Source organism: Rhyacophila brunnea, unplaced genomic scaffold (genome assembly GCF_057557595.1).
Source record: "Rhyacophila brunnea isolate RB1 unplaced genomic scaffold, BYU_Rbru_1.0 scaffold_13, whole genome shotgun sequence".
Lineage (NCBI taxonomy): Eukaryota > Metazoa > Arthropoda > Insecta > Trichoptera > Rhyacophilidae > Rhyacophila > Rhyacophila brunnea.
The window spans coordinates 21711794-21730702 of record NW_028232785.1 but is presented as its reverse complement, the minus strand read 5'-3'; the positions used below and the strand labels follow the sequence as shown (position 1 = coordinate 21730702).

The window sequence follows — 18909 nt, the reverse complement described above, 5'->3', positions numbered from 1 at the left end:
GTCATGGACCCCCTTCGTCCACATTTTCTTCATCTGACCAAATAGGGACTTTGTACATCTACTGGTTGAAAGTATCCTCGTTGCATTAATTATTGTGCAAATACATCTATTTGCAATGTGTTACATATTATTATTAAACTTAATTCGTACGATTTGATTATGTGATGTTACTCGATCGATGAATAAAATGACTGGATAGGTACTATTTGATGTTATTTTTTAATAGATGAGTATGAAATCCGATAGGAATAAAGGGTAGTCTCGGATATCAATCGCCATTATGGAGGTGATATTTTAGCATTATTTTCCGTAATACCGACGATTGTATTCCTCAGTTCTCAATTATTCTCTCAAGACACAAAGAGAATGGGCGTTCTTTAAAAAACGAACAAATTATAATATTATTTCCGATAAATTTCACGGTGTATACGTGCCTACTGCATACGTACCAATTTTCGGACATCATTTGAAATACGTTAGCTACTCTACCTACAATTATTGAAAAACAAGTCCTAAAATGTGATAAAAAATGGCAACACTAAATCCAATTCATAATATCTATGATAGACAATTTGAGTATATTTGTCTATGGTCAGTAAATTATCCCGTGGCGAAGTGAAGGTATTGCAAGATTTTGTGCTAAATATCGTTTATAATGGAAGTGAAAACCGAAACAAACGATGTCACACTGCCTGACAAAACGGCGGAGGAAAGCAGCGACGGTGCATACCAATGCATTGACAAAAACCAATTCAAGAGCAAAGGTAGATCTGACGTGTCAGTCAAACAGGAATATATCGAGGACGACAGCAAAATTAGAAACCTTAATGATGTAAGTGAGTTTTTTATTTACTTAGGCGTTGGTATTCATAATTTTGTTGAAAATTGGCAAGAATATTCTTCAAACTTACAAACATTACCATTATTCTGGTACTGGGCAAAAACAAAAATGGTTTATACAGTGGTTTTTCCATCGATTACGAAATCAGAAATCCAAAAACAAAATAGGTGCCTACTTAGTTATTTACGCACCTACATTACGTAGGTACTGATATCAAAATACTTTAGTAAAACAACATATTATTGTTATTGAGTGAACAAAGTGCATCGAATTCACTATTGACAGTTGAGTATTATTTTCTACAACGATTAAAGAATTCGATATTGAAAGGCTGTCTGACTGTTTCTTTCGAATATTAGTGTTGCGGGTATTCTGGAAACACGATAAAGACAAGTTTTATTAATCCAGCGAATAACTATTAATAATGATTGATATCTGATACAGTAGCTATTTATTGATTACTTTTATTCATTATGACTGGCAAGCAGTGTACTAGTATTGTCACACTGAATTCAGCATTATTTTTTTTAACACATATTAAAAACCCACTAGCTGAGGCAGCTGGTGGTCGCCAGTCTGTCTCGCTAGGTCTTGCAGACGGCTTGGCGGTGTTGGATTTTAATATAATTGTGAAGTATGCATAGATGGCGCCATAGTTTTCCCTTCGAGATGGGTTTTTTAATCACGTCAGACAGTTTGACATTTCGCTGATTTGTCAATTTTACGATTTGCAAATCGTCACTACCAATACAAATTTGGGCTCATATGCGTAGTCTATTCAGGAGTCTGGCGTTCACAATATCGTCTAACACCACCTTAGGCTGCTATGCCTAGCAGAACAGCTGGCAATCGCCGATTGCTACCACTGATATTTTAATTTTAATACAATATATGTGTAGGTATGTGCAGTGAAATATGATAAATAATTATACATCTCAATCAATCGAACATAAAGCAATATATTATGTGATTATCATAAATAGCGATCCAATATAACGTGATATTAATCTTCTTCGGGTCCCATTGAGATAATAGAAGAAGGTTAACAGTGTAAAAAATAAATTTAAACATTATTTTGTTCCATTGTCTATAAAAAATAAATGCTTGCAGCCATAGAATAATATTTCAAAAATCAAAATTAGAATTAAAAAATAACCTTAAACAATATAGTTTCCCGGTGCGGGACATTCATATCAAGACAAATGTTGTAAAATAATGAAGCAATACATATTACTAGCTGAGCCAGCTGGCTCTCGCCAGTCTGTCTCGCTAGGTCTTGCAGACAGCTTAGCGTCCTAATGTATGGTATTGAATTTTAATAAAATTGTGAGGTATGCAGAGACGGCGCCGTTTGACATTTCGCTGATTTTTCACTTTTACAATTTGCAAGTCGTTACTTTCGATATAAATTTGGCATCATATGCAGAGTCTATTCTGGATTCACCATCCCAGGCTGCTAGACCTAGCAGAATAGCAGGTAATTTGATTGCGATTCAATAATATAACGTTTATATTAATCTCACGCGTATCCCCTTGAGGTAATAGATGAAGATTAGCCATATAACTATTAAATTATTTTGTTTAATTGTCTAAAAAAATGCTTGCAGCTATAGAATAATATTTAAAAAAACAAATTTTGAATTAACATTTTATATAATGTTTCCCGGTGCGGGACGTTCATATCGAAACAAATGTTGATAAAAGAAGGAACTCGTAGATCTGAGAGGAAGTAATTGGGTTAGAAAGGACTTCGTCTATATATGTATTGATCCAAACTGATTATGATAATGGCATTATAAATATTTAGGTAGATATATGTATGTATATGTTACGCCTACGTGTGAAATTGCGTATTACCTACATGAAATCGGCTAAATTTTGCCTATTTCATAAAAATGCAAACCCATTGCCTTATTCATGAAATAGGCAAAACATCTGTCGAGTGCGTGAATTTGGCAGTAATTTTTCTGCCTAGTTCATGCATAGGGCAAATTAGATATTGGCGCTCCGCTCCAGTGGTGTTTTTTCCAAGTAAATCAAATTTGTCAAATGCACATGCATTGGTCAATATAGATAGTGGCGCTCCGGTGGAGTTTTTTGCAAATAATCAAACTAACCAGATGTCAAATGTTATTGATTATATAAAAATATGCCTATTAATAACTACAATGACGTTCATTTCCAATTACTATGCCCAAAAAAATCTAGAACTATAATATGATAACGGGAGAATTTTATTAAAAGGTATTTTCGCGATTTGATTTGAGCTTTGGTATCAGGCAATAGTTTGTTTGTGATAGTATGATTAAATTTGATAGTTTGTTGACAGGTGTTAGGTAACCTTAAAATGGATATTCAGTTGAATTCAGAATTACAAAACCTAACCGAACCTAATAATAATATTATAATATTATGTCCAATTATAACTAATAAAACCATCCGTATTAAATTTACTTTTTCTACTGTCATGTTGACAGTTTAAGAATTCTATACCCTGCCGAATTCACGTACTTGGCAGATAATTTGCCTAATTCATGAATAAGGCAACGGGCTTGCATTTTTCATGAATTTGACAAAATGTTGCCGATTTCATGTAATACGCAATTTCACAAATTCGGTTCAGTTCAATTCATAGAACAAAAAATAGTGGATAGCCGTCATCGAGCAGTGTATTGATCCGGTGTAATTATGATAACGACGAAATGAATATATTATTATTATTTAAAAATGTTTGATAAATGCAGCAATGTATATAAGAGGAATGGAATTAGTTCTGAGACGGCTATATCGAGTAGTGGATCGATCCTGGTTCATGGTGATAATGAAGATATAAATGGGTAGGTACATCAATTTTGATAGATATAGCAATTCATATGACCAAGAGGATTATTGGAATAACCTTCACCCAGCATGGAATCTTAATAAGCATAGTGACACACATTGATTCTTCTATATAGTAACCACATGGATGCAAATAGTGGATAATAATATGACGTAGGTACTTCATAGTGCGATTATGGGATGAAATGATCATAATTGACTTTTTTAGTTGTCTATAAAGCATGAATTTTTCTTATATTGTGTAATAAAACGTTTAATTCAACATTATATAAATACTATATATTAATAAAATTGTAAAAACCTTGTGTATTTATTACGTATAGTAAACGTCATTTTTAATTTACCTACCTACGTTGTCTATGAATATGACAGCTAAAATAAAAGTATTTTGTCTATGGTTCAAAATAAATAAAAATGCATGCGTAAATGATGCTCCGTCAATATTTTTTTAGGATAATTTGATTAATCAACGTAGTTTTATATTTAGTTTTAATCTTTGATCATGATGATAATCGTTGAAATGTGGCCTTATTATTAAATTTAAATAAACTCATCGAATATTGTGAAGAGGCAAGGCAATGACGTACCTATTAATACATTGTTGTGTGATTTGTGACAGCCAGGAATTTTCGGATTAAATATGGGAAAAAATATATCTATAGGAAACGTATTTCTGAAAGTGATTGACTATTGTTTTTTTATGCTCGTTAATAGAGACATTAAAATATTATATTTATTATGCAATTAACGTAAACATTAACAATAAATGTCTCGATTGAAATTGATTATTTAATATGCTAATAGAAATGTCACATTTTTCGATTATTTCTGCAAATTCTAAATTTGAATTTTGACACGTCAAATGAACTTGTTTATATCACAAAAGAAACAATTGAAAATCAATCATCTATTATTTCAGTTTGACAGATAAATAGCAGTGACGTGGTTTTAGATTATATTTTTGTAGTAATTAGTGAGGAAATATGTATTTATTTCTTGTTCGTACGCCAATGTGCTACTTACAGATTTGAATAATTTTGTGGAATATTAATTTAGATATTTTGCAATATTGATTATATAGAAAGAATTAAGCGACATTATAATCGATTTGCGGTAGACGAAAGGCAAGATGCGAAAATGTATGGTGACGGATGTAAAACGCGATTTAAAAACGATAGTATCCGTGATTGTGTCGAGTTTTATCAGATTGTGCCCGATTCAAATGGAAGTAGATTCGGGACTCCAAAAATTGAAGTGAATTCCTTTAATAATCAACAAAGTGGTATTTAAATAAAAAAGTTGACGTATTTTCCAAAATCTCTTAGGATAATAATATATAGGAGATAATATATAGGAGATTATATCTGAGAGGAATAGAACAATTCTGATAAGAATAGGAATTTATAGGACCTAGAGATGTGGAATCAGCTTTAAGAGACCTTCATCCAGCAGTGGATTGATACAGGTTGATGACGATAAGTAATGACAATATAAATGGGTAGGTATATAAAATCACAAATTTAAAAAATATAGCAATTTATATGACCAAGTAGAGTAGAATTAGGTTGAAATAACCTTCATCCAGCAGTGGATTGATCTTGGTTGATGATGCTAATGACGATATTATGAATGGGTCAATCAATTTTGATAAATATGGCAATCGTTTAACCGCTAGTAGTATAATCAGGTTGCGGAACCCTTCATCCAGCAGTGGATTGATCCTGGTTGATGATGATGATTATAATGACGATATGACTATGTAGATACATAACATTAGCATTTTTAATAAATATAGAAATTCAATACTGTCAAGAATACAATCAACATAGAGAGTCGTTCATCCAGCAGGGGATGTATTGAGGCTCGTGATAATAATGGCATTATATATAGATAGGTAGATAATAATATCACTGATAAATATAGCAATTCAAATGACAGAAGGAAAAGAATCAGGCTAGGGAGGCCTTTATGCAGCAGTGGATTGGTTTAGGTCGGTGTTGATAAGGATGATAGAAATAGGTATAATATCACAAATTCCTTTAACCGCTAGTAGTAGACTCAGGTTGCCTAATCCTTTAGCCAGCAGTGGATTGATCCTAGTTGATGATGATGATGATGATATGAATATGTAGATAAATATAATATCACAGATTTGATATTTACAGCAATTCAAATGAAAGAAAGGAGTAGAATCAGGGTAGAGAGGCCTTCATCCAGCAGTGGGTTGGTTCAGGTCGATTTTGATAAGGATGATAGAAATAGGTATAATATCACAAATTCGTTTAACCGCTGGTAGTAGAATCAGATTGCGAAATCCTTTATCCAGCAGTGGATTGATCCTGGTCCATGATGATGATGACGATATGAATATGTAGACAAATATAATATCACCGATTTTGAGAAATACAGCAATTCAAAAGACATAAAGGACTAGAATCATGGTAGAGAGGCCTTTATCCAGCAGTGGATTGGTTCAGGTCTACGTTGATAAGGATGATAGAAATAGGTATAATATCACAAATTCGTTTAACCGAGTAGACTCAGGTTGCGGAATCCTTCATCCAGCAGTGGTTTGATCCTAGTTGATGATGAATATGTAGATAAATATAATATCACCGATTTTGATAAATACAGTAATTCAAATGACAGAAAAGTGTAGAATCAGGCTAGGGAGGCCTTTGTCCAACAGTGGATTGATCCTGGTTGAAGATGATGATGACGATATAAATATGTAGATAGATTTAATATCACCGATTTTGATAAATACAGCAATTTAAATGACAGAAAGGAATAGAATCAGGCTAGGAAACCCTTCATCCAGCAGTGGATTGATCCTGGTTAATGATGATGATGATATCGATATGAAAATGTAGATAAACATAATATCACCGATTTTGATAAATACAGCAATGCAAATGACACAAAGGAGAAGAATCAGGCTAGGGAGGCCTTTATCCAGTAGTGGATTGATCCTGGTCGATGATGATGATGTCGATATGAATATGTAGATTGATATAATATCACCGAATTTCATAACTACAGCAATTCAAATGATAGAAAGGAGTAGAATCATGGTAGGGAGGCCTTTATCCAGCAGTGGATAGGTTCAGGTCGATACTGATGATGACGATATGAATGTGTAGATAAATATAATATCACCGATTTTAATAAATAAAGCAATTCAAATGACAGAAAGGAATAGAATCAAGCTAGGGAGGCCTTTATCCAGCAGTGGATTGGTTCAGGTCGATGTTGATAACGATGATAGAAATAGGCATAATATCACAAATTTGTTTAACCGCTAGTAGTAGAATCAGGTTGCGGAACCCTTCATCCAGCAGTGGATTGATCCTGGTTGATGATGATTCGGGATGATATTAAACCAGTGTTGCAAGTAAGTTAATTTTTTCCCAACCGAGTGCGCGGTCAATAAAGTCACATGTCTCTCGAAAATGTATTGGGAAATAAACAAAAATCACCGATTTCGAATGGAAATTAATCATGCGGGTGTCAACTATAGAAAACCCATTTTAAACGATCAGTGAACCGATTATTTTTTGAACCCATCGGACATGACGAATAAGGCACACAATCTGCTGTAGGATAATAACATATAAAGATGATCGTAACTATTGCGATAAATGTATGAATATAGGTAGTATGTATTCGACCTGTCAAACGCAAACTTTGAGGATTTATGTTAATAAATATAATCGAAATATACTAGCATAAATCGTCTGGTGTTCGAATTTAGATCCAAGTCCATCGCAGTATAAAAAGTATTGAATGATATGTACCTACATGTTTTCAGAGGCAAACAACAACATAGTGTTAAACAGTGGCGCACCCAGGGGGTGGGCCAGGGGGCCTTGGCACCCCCCAAAAATGAAAATTATCATAATGATTTTAAACAATGAAATTGAAAGCCAATGAACTATAACCTTTGGGTTTAGACAAATAAAAACACGGCATAAAAAATGATTTGTAATAATTCTCCAGCACCGTTTTTCGAAAAATTTCTTAGATTTTAATTTCTAACACAAAAATTTCGAAACATTAATGTTAGGTTTTTTTAAGAAACCCAATCCCTAATGGAACTGTCAAAAAATTCTCGGTGTCCACCCGAATTCCGGAGTGGTGTAGGTCATGGCTGGGGAGTGCTGACAGGGCTCTAGCCTTGGGGGCGCTGCGTGTCGGGTTGACCAGATAAGTGAGATAACCATACACCATAAATTAGCTTTAATAGTTTTTTATAATAGTAATTTAAAAGTCACCTGCGGCGCTATTATACTTCATGACCATCAATATTTTCAATTACTCATATAATTGTGCAATATTTTTTTTAATTATTATGTGTCGATACTCGACAGCTCCATTATTAAAGTAGATGTATTAAAAATCGCCAATAATTCACTGTATAAGTACCCTTAATTTGAACTAAAACACAATTTGAAAAACGTTAATGTAGTGTTTCACACTGCCTTTAATCTTAGCGGTAGGTAAGGGGGCCACCAAATATCCTAGCCTGAGGGCCCGTTTCAGGATGTGGGGACCATGGTATAGATACACCGAGTGCAATAGACAAAAGACCGATACACGAGAAATTAGGCTGTGAAGAAGAAAAAGAGCCTATGGGACTAATTTACATTCTCCTCCTTGGCCCCCCCCCCCAATATTAAACCCTGGGTGCGCCACTGGTGTTAAACCACCGCCATCTCATGACTCGTGACAGTTTATTGGTCCGGAATGTCTCGTATAAAATTACTTGACTATAATCTGGTGATACTGTTACATTTTATTAATAATGATATTATTTCCAGATGAGTGAATACGTTCTGACCGATATAAAGTCTGAGAACGATAATAAGGGAATCGCCATCAAAGAGGAATTTGTTGACAACGCAATCTGCCAAATCAATAATGTGAGTCCTCAACCTGGCTGCTCCGATCCACAATACAGGCTATTAGATCAGGTGTGTACGTTCAATAATTATAATGGTTGTTTATAAAGCCCTATAGAATTTGAAATTGTAAAAATTATACACGTTAAATTTTTTTTTATCCGAAAGATCGATATTAACACTCGAAAATCATTTTAGAGATAAGGACACAACAACTGTTTCCGCAAATTTAGGGCCGTATTTCAATATTTAATGCAGGTTTTGGTGCACCAGTTTTTTTTTATTTCGAAGAAACTCTTGTTATTTTTGATAAATTCTACATCTACCGACATCACTTTAAAACATTTAACTGACTTAACAATAATACTCGTATCTTATGAATCTTGTATCTAGATTTACTTTTTCAAGATAATTCTCGAAATACTGTGACAAAATCGATAATATAGCGCTGACTACATAGTAACAGCAGGAAGGGAATGGGACGATTTGGCATCGCGATATGGCCGCAGGTAATTGGCCGCCTGTACAATAATTGGCCGCCCGGACCATTGGACGCTGTTACACTTGGGTACTGGTACAATTGGACTCCGCATGGTCGAATTAAATTCGTTTAGGAATAGACGTACTCCACGATTTCATAGAAAAAGTAGATAAGTCAGTTTAATATGTGTCTACCCACTTAGTTATTTTACCTTATATAAATTTCGCGCTTGACATATTATATTTAGACACTTTTTATGACTTATGTTCATAAAAAGAAAAATTCTTCCCTTGTTAGAAGTTAAAGATGTGCACAATTAATTAATTTATTGTGTATACCTACATGGGTACTTATTTAAATTTCCAACAAATATTTAAAATAATGTTAAATATTAGAAATAAAAAAACATTATATTTCAGCGTTTTCTTCACTTAATATTATAATAAAGTTTAAACGTGTATATTATTATGCATAGATACTTTGACATTTTAAGATATGAAATTAAAATCAAAATAAGTAACTTATCTGCTGAGTATATCTAAATGTTTCAATAGCTTGATTGATAAAGTAGGTAGGTACATGTTTACTTGACAGCTGGTACCTACTAAGGTGCCTAATTTTCATAATATTGATGGAGATTTAGAATTATTATGCCTACTGATCTTTAATAAAGAAAGTTTTTCGTTGTCTACATATTTTACAAATCAATCAATATTTGTGTGAATTTATATTTAAAAACAATATTTGAATCTTTGAGCGTCTTCTAGGTTTCAAGCAGAAAAAAATTAAACATGTGTAGGTATTAACATAAATAAAAAATGTATTTATAATATAATATTATTAAATTAAGAATAATAAGTATATTGTACTATTAATGAATCAATAACGAAATCAGACTGCCTACCAGGATACAGGTAATATTATTTTACCTATTTTTTGTGAGTACTCATTTGACATATTCATTTAAAGAGTTGCCCATAAAGTAGTAATAATTTACTTATCTGCCTACTGGCATGAAGATATTTTTGTATATTTTTATAGTTTGGACCCATATAACCAGACAACTGATAGTAGTAATTCATACATGTAATAATAAAATATGTAGGTACCTAAATTAAACTATTTTAAGATACACACTGGCATTATTAATCCACATATCCCTTCCATTTCGGGCTTCTTTACATAAGAAACATGCTTACCTAAATATTGACACCGCAGCGAATTGTCAGAGCTTGTGGAAGCCCCCTTAGTCTGAATGACTTAGTCAGATGGTGATACTGTAACATTTTATTAATAATGATATTATTTCCAGATGAGTGAATACGTTCTGACCGATATAAAGTCTGAGAACGATAATAAGGGAATCGCCATCAAAGAAGAATTTGTTGACAACGCAATCCGCCAAATCAATAATGTGAGTCCTCAACCTGGCTGCTCCGATCCACAATACAGGCCATTAGATCAGGTGTGTACGTTCAATTATAATGGTTGTTTATGAAGCCCTATAAAATTTGAAATTGTAAACATTATACACGTTTTGATTATTTTTTTTATCCGAAAGATCGATATTACCACTCGAAAATCTTTTTAGAGATAAGGCCTCTGCAACTGTTTCCGCAAATTTAGGGCTACTTGTTTTTTAGCACTGCCGACCTGATTGTCGTATGATTTGACAGAAATGTCAAATCGCACAACTTTGGAGGCGCATAATTGATTGGTCCATTTCTCGGACTTAGTCGCCAAATTATCGTATGGCACATAGTGTCATCCTGTTTTAACCAAATAACTGAATCACCAAATGAATGTCATTCATAATTTCAACACAAATGTCATCGCTTTTGGTTTGGTAACAATACCCATTTACCGTACCGCGAGCTCCGGCCTTAGTTTTGAAGAAATTTATTCCGATGATGCCACCGGCGTGTAAACTGAACTTAACGGTGCATTTTTGTCATGGTATGCATGCGATGGAGGCTCTAAGAGCGCGATGCTCAATCGTCTGTCATAACTAAAATTTATTTACAACAAAACACTATCCAGAAAGCCTTTCATAGTTATGATCGAGTTGTCTATGGTCCACCAGATCTGCAATAGATTCGTTTTGCTTTTCTATTGACAATATTACCATATATAAAAATTCTCTTTTTCATAATTTAGGTAAATTATTTTGTAATTGTTAAACGATGACAAAAATATGAAAAATATACAAAATAATTTCTTTTACTATAAATACACAATTAATATTTAATTAAAATGATTAAATGTCTACGCAATTAGTGAATAATACAAGTTACTTTTTGGCCCACGTTTTTCCCGATACGGTAACACTTGCCATTGAAATGTCAGATACTCAGGTGGTGTCATTTACAATTATTACAAAAAATATGCCATGATGTGAATAATTATATAGAATGATTTAAACTAATATTACCATGTTGGTGTGTAGGTAACTAAGTATTTATATATTTCATCTACCTATCTATTGGTTTAATATTACATAAATATCTAAATCCGAATAAGAAAAGATAATTCATAATTCATTGACACTGAAGTTTCAATTAGATTATCGGTTTTACTAGGTAAATTAAGACATGTACAGAATCAACGAAAGTAAAGGAAAATATGTCGTATTAAATGTCATGGATATTTAATAGTTGTTCAAGTTTTAATTTGCAATAGGTAATTAAAATATCGTATATTATTATCTACCATCGTACCTAGGCACCTAATCTTTTTCAATGGCTATTTTGTCGACATGTTATGAACTTTTACCTACCTACTCATAACATTATAATACTAATATATACTATCTACCAATGAGTAATGATTGTGAAAAATGATGTAGGTACGCATGGTAGAATTCGCGCAAAATGCCGATAATAGACAATCTCGAAAATAGAGATCTTTTGTTTTCGATTGAAACACAATACCTACTTACGATAATATTATATTGTGAATAATTGTCATCAGTCCTTAACTCATTCATTACTCATTATTAGGCAGGTAATATATATTATTATTATAATGTTATGAGTAGGTAAACTTTCATAACGTCATGTCGACAAAAAAGCCATTGAAAAAAATTAGGTGCCTAGGTACGATGGTAGATATACGATTTATTTTAATTACCTATTGCAAATTAAAACTGTTGAACAACTATTTAATATCCATGACATTTTATACGACATATTTTCCTTTACTTTCCTTGATTCTGTACATGTCTTAATTTAGTAAAACCGATTATCGAATTGAAACGTCAGTATTAATGAATTATGAATTAACTTTTCTTATTAGGATTTAGATATTTATGTAATATTAAACCAATAGATAGGTAGTTGAAATATATAAGTACTTAGTTACCTACACACCAACATGGTAATATTAGTTTTAATCATTCTATATAATTATTCACATCATGGCATATTTGTAATAATTGTAAATGAAACCATCTGACATTTCAACGGCAAGTGTTACCGTATCGGGAAAACATGGGTCAAAAAATAACTTATATTATTCACTAATTGCGGAGACATTTAATCATTTTAAGTAAATATTAATTGTGTATTTATAGTTATTGAATTAATTTTGTATTTTTCATGTTTTTGTCATCGTTTAACAATTATAAAATAACTTACCGAAATTATGAAAAAGAGAATTTTTATATATGGTATTATTTTCAATAGAAAAACAGAACGAAGCTATTGCAGATCTGGTGGACCATAGAAAACTCGATCTTAACTATGAAAGGCTTTCTGGATAGTGTTTTGTTGTAAATAAATTTTAGTTATGACAGACGATTGTGCATTGGGCTCTAAGGGTTCTACTAAAATGATCCCATTTCAAATGCGGCGATTTTATTTATTGACAAACCGTTAAGCCAGAAGTAAGCCTCATCTGCTGAATGTAATTTTGCAATTGAATGCAATTATAAGATGTGCAACGGAGAGCACCTCAGTCACCTGCGCTTTGCAGATGATATTGTTATACTCTGTCAAGACCCGAAAGACCTCCAAGGTAGAATACAAGAACTCGCGGATGTCAGCCAAACGGTCGGTCTAAAGATAAATGTCTCAAAGACAAAAGTGATGAGGAACTGTTTTTCGGACCCTGCGATTATCTGTATTTCTGGCACCCAACTCGAGCAAGTCAGCAGCTACATCTATCTCGGACAGCAGGTGTCCATAGACGGAAGCATGCACGATGAAATTGCTCGAAGAACAAAGCTGGGATGGAGTGCTTTCGGACGTCTGAATAGTATCTTCAAGAGTGACCTACCATTATGTCTTAAGCGTAGGGTGTTCAACCAATGTGTGCTACCCGTGCTCACGTATGGCTGCGAGACGTGGACCCTCAACACGAGAGATGTCCAAACGCTAAGAGTCACACAGCGAGCGTAAGCGAGCAATGACGTACCTATTAATACATTGTGTGATTTGTGACAGGCAGGATTTTTCGAATTAAATATGGACAAAAATATATCTATAGGAAACGTATTTCTGAAAGTAATTGACTATTGTTTTTATGCTCGTCTATAGAGACATTAAACATATTATATGCATTATGTAATTAACGTAAACAATGAATGCTAATAGAAATGTCACATTTTTTCGATTAGGTATTCCTGCAAATTCTAAATTTGAATTCTGCCACGTCAAATGAACTTGTTTATATCACAAAAGAAAACAATTGAAAATCGATCATCTATTATTTCAGTTTGACAGATAAGTGGCAGTGAAGTGGTTTTGGATTATATTTTCGTAATAATTAGTGAGGAAATATGCATTTAATTCTTGTTAAATTTCTTAGTCCGCCAATGTGCTGCTTACAGATTTGAATAATTTTGTGGAATATTAATTTAGATATTTTGCAATATTGATTATATAAAAAGTATTAAACGACATTATAATCAATTTGAGGTACACGGACTGCAAGATGCGAAAATGTATGGTGACGGATATAAAACGCAAATTAAGAACGATAGTATCTGTGATTGTGTCGAGTTTTATCAGATTGTGCCCGATTCGGGACTCTAAAAATTGAAGTGAATTCCTTTAATAATCAACAAAACGGTGTTTAAATAAAAAAGTTGACGTATTTTCCAAAATTTCTTAGGATAATAATATATAGGAGATAATAATATATAGGAGATTATTTGGTATCAGTATGTACTAAATACGTACGTACTGAAATATAAATTTATCATTTACATTAAATACACGTAGCCGTTCCTTACAATATCTGATTAATTAATTTTATTACAATAGTATACGAAATCATTATTTTATTCAAGAAAGTATTTCCATACAAGCGAGATATAAATTTTTCACAGTCAAATCACGTCCGATGAGTGTCTCGCTTACTCACATGAACTTATTTATTGAGGAGGTCTCTCCCTCTAGCTCATGGCGCCTCGAGCTCTCATATTTTCACACGATTTCAAAACATCGCGTCATAACAGAATAATTTTATATAATGCAAAAAGTTTATGGTTATAAGTTTACTTCAATTTACAACATTTAGATAATAATGATAACGTATAAATTGTTTACATAGAATTACTTATTTAAACTTATACTCTCGACCTTATGTACTCACATTTTACTTATAACGACCATTTGGTCAATCTGAAAAATCATCCATAGTTTACTGGGAGTAGCTGTGAGCTAATCAGACTGAACTATGGGACTCATTACATATTTCTTCTAGCTTCGTCATGAGGTAGACGTTCACATTTCTGTGTAGGAGTTGACTTCAAAGATCAGACCAAAATAGTTGTGACGTCATAAAATCGTCACGAAAATGCCGGCTAAAAACCAGTATTTTGTGGCCCTGTCAGCGGTAAGGTAATTAAGTACCTACCTACATGTTTACAGAGGCAGACAACAACACGCTATGTGATGTGTTAAACCACCGCCATCTCATGACTCGTGACAGTTTATTGGTCCGGAATGTCTCGTTTAAAATCACTTGACTATAGTCTGGTGATACTGTAATATTTTATTAATAATGATATTATTTTCAGATGAGTGAATACGTTCTGACCGATATAAAGTATGAGAACGATAATGAGGGAATCGCCATCAAAGAAGAATTTGTTGACAACGCAATTTGCCAAATCAATTATGACAATCCCCAACCTGGCTGCTCATATCCACAATATATGCCATTAGATCAGGTGTGTATGTTAAATTATAATGGTTGTTTATGACGCTATATAGAATTTTAAACTGTAAAATTTATACACGTTTTAATTATTTTGTTTATTCGAAAGATCGATATTACCACTCTAAAATCATCTTAAAGATAAGGCCACCGCAACTGTTCTCAACAAAGCAAATTCTAGGCGACCATTTAGGGCCATTTTTGACACCGCCGGCCGGATTGTCTTATGATTGACAGAAATGTCAAATCGGACAACTTTGGAGGCGAATAATTGATTGGTCCATTTCTCGGACTTAACTTGTCGCCAAATTATCGTGTGGCACATAGTGTCATCCTGTTTAAACCAAATAACTGAATCACCAAATGAATGTCATTTATAATTTCAACAAAAATATCATCGATTTTGGTTTGGTAACGATACCCATTATAGCTGTGAGACTTGGTGCTTAACTCAAAACGAGGAAAACAAATTAGCTGTCTTCGAGCGCAAAATACTCCGCAAAATCTTTGGACCCGCGTTGGAAAATGGGAACTACAGAATAAAAATGAGCCACAAGTTGGAAGAGCTGATTGGACAGCAAACAATCATAAATTTCTGTAAGTCCCAAAGACTACGATGGGCGGGACATGTGGAGAGAATGCCTGAAGTTAGAGCGCCAAGGATCATGACGAAGTGGCTACCCCAACGGAAGAGACCCAGAGGCCGTCCAAGAAGGAGATGGGCTGACGCCGTAGAAGTGGACTGGCTTCATATAGGAAGACCCGGTAACTGGAGAAGTGTGGCGAGGGACCGGAGTGAGTGGAGAGCGGTTGTGGAGGAGGCCAAATCCCAGCCCGGGATGTAGCGCCGTGGAAGAAGAAGAACGATACCCATTTACCGTACCGCGAGCTCCGGCCATATTTTTGAAGAAATTTATTCCGATGATGCCACCAGCGTGTAAACCAAACTAAATGGTGCATTTTGTCATGATATGCATGCGATGAAAGCTCTAAGGCTTCTACTGGAATGGTCTCACTTTAAATGCGACGATTTTCCTTATTGACAAACCGTTAAGCCGGAAATAAGCCTCATCCGCTGAACCTTAGACTATAGATACATCTAGACGCCATCCATTGCATTGCTAAATGAAGCTGCGTGCCGTGCGTTTGGTTTGTAAGCAAACGCATTCGTATACAAATGTTCGAGACCATAGACCATTTCGCTAGTGCACGCCCAAAGTGCTCGCACTAGACGCTCAGAATTAAAATATATTTTTCTATTTTTTTTCTTTATATAGTAATTTTAAGCGGTCAAAATAGAACCATTAGGTAAAAATATCCATAATTTAAGTTATTTTAAAGAAACGGTTACTTGATATTGAAATATATAATAATATACAAATAAAGTACCACGAACATGTTAATCACATCAACTTACCTATGAAACGTAATACCATCTTCAGTACGGCTACCACATTTTAATACAGCACACAGAACCATCTTTTCTGCTTAATTAACTAAAAGTTTAACACAAAAAATATAATTTTTAGCAGCACGCGCTCGCAGGTTATCGACGCTTAGTTAAGCAAAAAACTAAGATTTGGCGGCTACGCCGACAACAAAATCTTCTCCACCTCTGTAACCCTTTCATCTTACTCTAGCGCGTGTCGCAGAGATTATACGAGTGCCGAATACTTTCTCACTCGCACTTATGCATCATTTTTGTTCAGGCCTTGCGCTGAACATAATTTTGCAATCGAATGCAATTATAAGATGTGCAAATCGACAAATGATATAAAAGTAAATTTGGATAATTTGGTATCATTGATCAAATGAGAGTATTCATGATGATACTAATTATAAATGTTAAAAAATGATTGCAGGATCACAGTAGGTAACCTATTCGTTAGTCTATTTTATCAAAAAAAAAATGATTAGTTGTCAAAACACATATTTATGCAACATTAGAGAACCCTATCATTTAACTTATTTATTTTAATATCATTGAACTTAATATGCCAACATTATTCTTTTTGTAGATTTCTACCCAGCAATGTTTCACGGAACCACATCACAGTAAGCCACTGGACTTCGTTAGAAAAGGTGCGGTTGACAATAACTTGGTAAAGAACAAAATACCACATGCAAGAAATAAAATCAAACATATGACGATACAGCATTCAGAGAACAAGATTGGTAAAAAACCACATCAATGCGACGTGTGTTTTGAAAGATTTCATCAAATTAGCCATCTCAAAATACATAAAATGGGACATACTAGTGAAAAGCCACATCATTGCGAAGTATGTCATAAAAACTTCTGTGCAATTAGTAATCTAAAAATACATAAATTGACACATACTGGTGAAAAACCACATCAATGCGATGTGTGCTTGAAAAACTTTTCGCGAATTGGTGATCTCAAAAGACATAAAATGATACATACTGGTGAAAAACCACATCAATGTAATGTGTGTTTAAAAAGATTTCTGCAAAGCGGTGCTCTCAAAAGGCATCAAATGAATCGTACTTGTGAAAAAAGATTCCAATGCGATGTCTGTTTCAAAACCTATAATCAAATTAGTAGTCTCGAAACCCATAAAATGACCCATACTCGTGAAAAACAACATCAATGCGATGTATGTCATAAAAACTTTTATAAAATTAGTAGTCTCAAAAGACATATAATGACACATTCTGGTGAGAAATCGCATCAATGTGATGTGTGTTTTAAAAACTTTTCGCGAATTGGTGATCTCGAAAGACATAAAATGACTCATACTGGTGTAAAACCACATCAATGCGATGTGTGTTTCAAAAATTTTCTGGATAGTAGTAATCTCAAAAAACATAAAATGATACATAATGGTGAAAAACCACATCAATGCGATGTGTGTTTTAAAAAATTTCTGGATAGAAGTAATCTCAAAAAACATATAATGATACATAATGGTGAAAAACCACATCAATGCGATGTGTGTTTTAAAAAATTCCTGTACATTAGTTATCTCGAAAAACATAAAATGACACATACTGGCTTAAAACCACATCAATGCGATGTGTGCTATAAAACCTTTTATCAAATTAGTTGTCTCAATAGACATAAAATGACTCATACTGGTGTAAAACCACATCAATGCAATGTTTTTCAAAAATTTTCTGGACCATAGTAATCTCAAAAAGCATAAAAAGATACATAATGGTGAAAAATCACATCATTGCGATGTATGTTTTAAAAGTTTTCTGCAAATTGGTGTTCTCAAAAGACATAAAATGAAACATACTACTAAATAACAACACTAATGCTTGGTGTTTTTAAATAAAATACTAATTTATTCTCTTAAATGACATAAAATGACAGTGGTTGTTTACCATTAAAACTATAGCACTTCGTCGTTTGTTTCTTTAGGGATGGCCAGTAAAGGTATTTTTGTCAATCGCGGACATAATAATATGTTGTATTATTTCTTGTTCAAACGAGTCAACACCACTTGACGTTCCAGCACTTATAATCCACTCGTTTTTATATTTTCTCTTACTTTACCTGTCTTACTGACAGTCACCGCTCCTTGCAAATTGCAACAGCGTTGCCGTTCGCAGTGCGCTCTTTGCCGCTCACTCCTATGACTCCCCACAGCCCGCACGCTTTCCCTCGGCAATGGAACCGAACCGACAGCGGAATGCGCGGGAATGCTGCTTGTAAC

General features: G+C 33.7%; 1 protein-coding gene and 1 long non-coding RNA gene across 2 annotated transcripts in view; both read left to right on the top strand.

Moving 5' to 3' along the window:
• The window catches only part of LOC147076893 (uncharacterized), a 300090-nt gene that overhangs the window by 31890 nt on the left and 249291 nt on the right, over positions 1-18909 (top strand). The gene's annotated exons all lie outside the window — the stretch shown is intronic.
• LOC147076909 (uncharacterized) lies at positions 602-18500 on the top strand. The gene is made up of 5 exons (XM_085941610.1): positions 602-832; positions 8503-8655; positions 10377-10529; positions 15087-15239; positions 17245-18500. The coding sequence occupies exons 1-5, from the start codon at positions 656-658 to the stop codon at positions 18373-18375; spliced, it is 1767 nt and encodes a 588-aa protein (XP_085797736.1). The 5' UTR covers positions 602-655; the 3' UTR covers positions 18376-18500.

Bases quoted from the DNA above. Each gene is read 5' to 3' on its own strand.
- LOC147076909 (XM_085941610.1), top strand. From the start codon at position 656: ATGGAAGTGAAAACCGAAACAAACGATGTCACACTGCCTGACAAAACG. The intron at 8,656-10,376 runs GTGTGTACGTTC...TATTATTTCCAG, and splicing joins AATACAGGCTATTAGATCAG to ATGAGTGAATACGTTCTGAC. The intron at 15,240-17,244 runs GTGTGTATGTTA...TTCTTTTTGTAG, and splicing joins AATATATGCCATTAGATCAG to ATTTCTACCCAGCAATGTTT.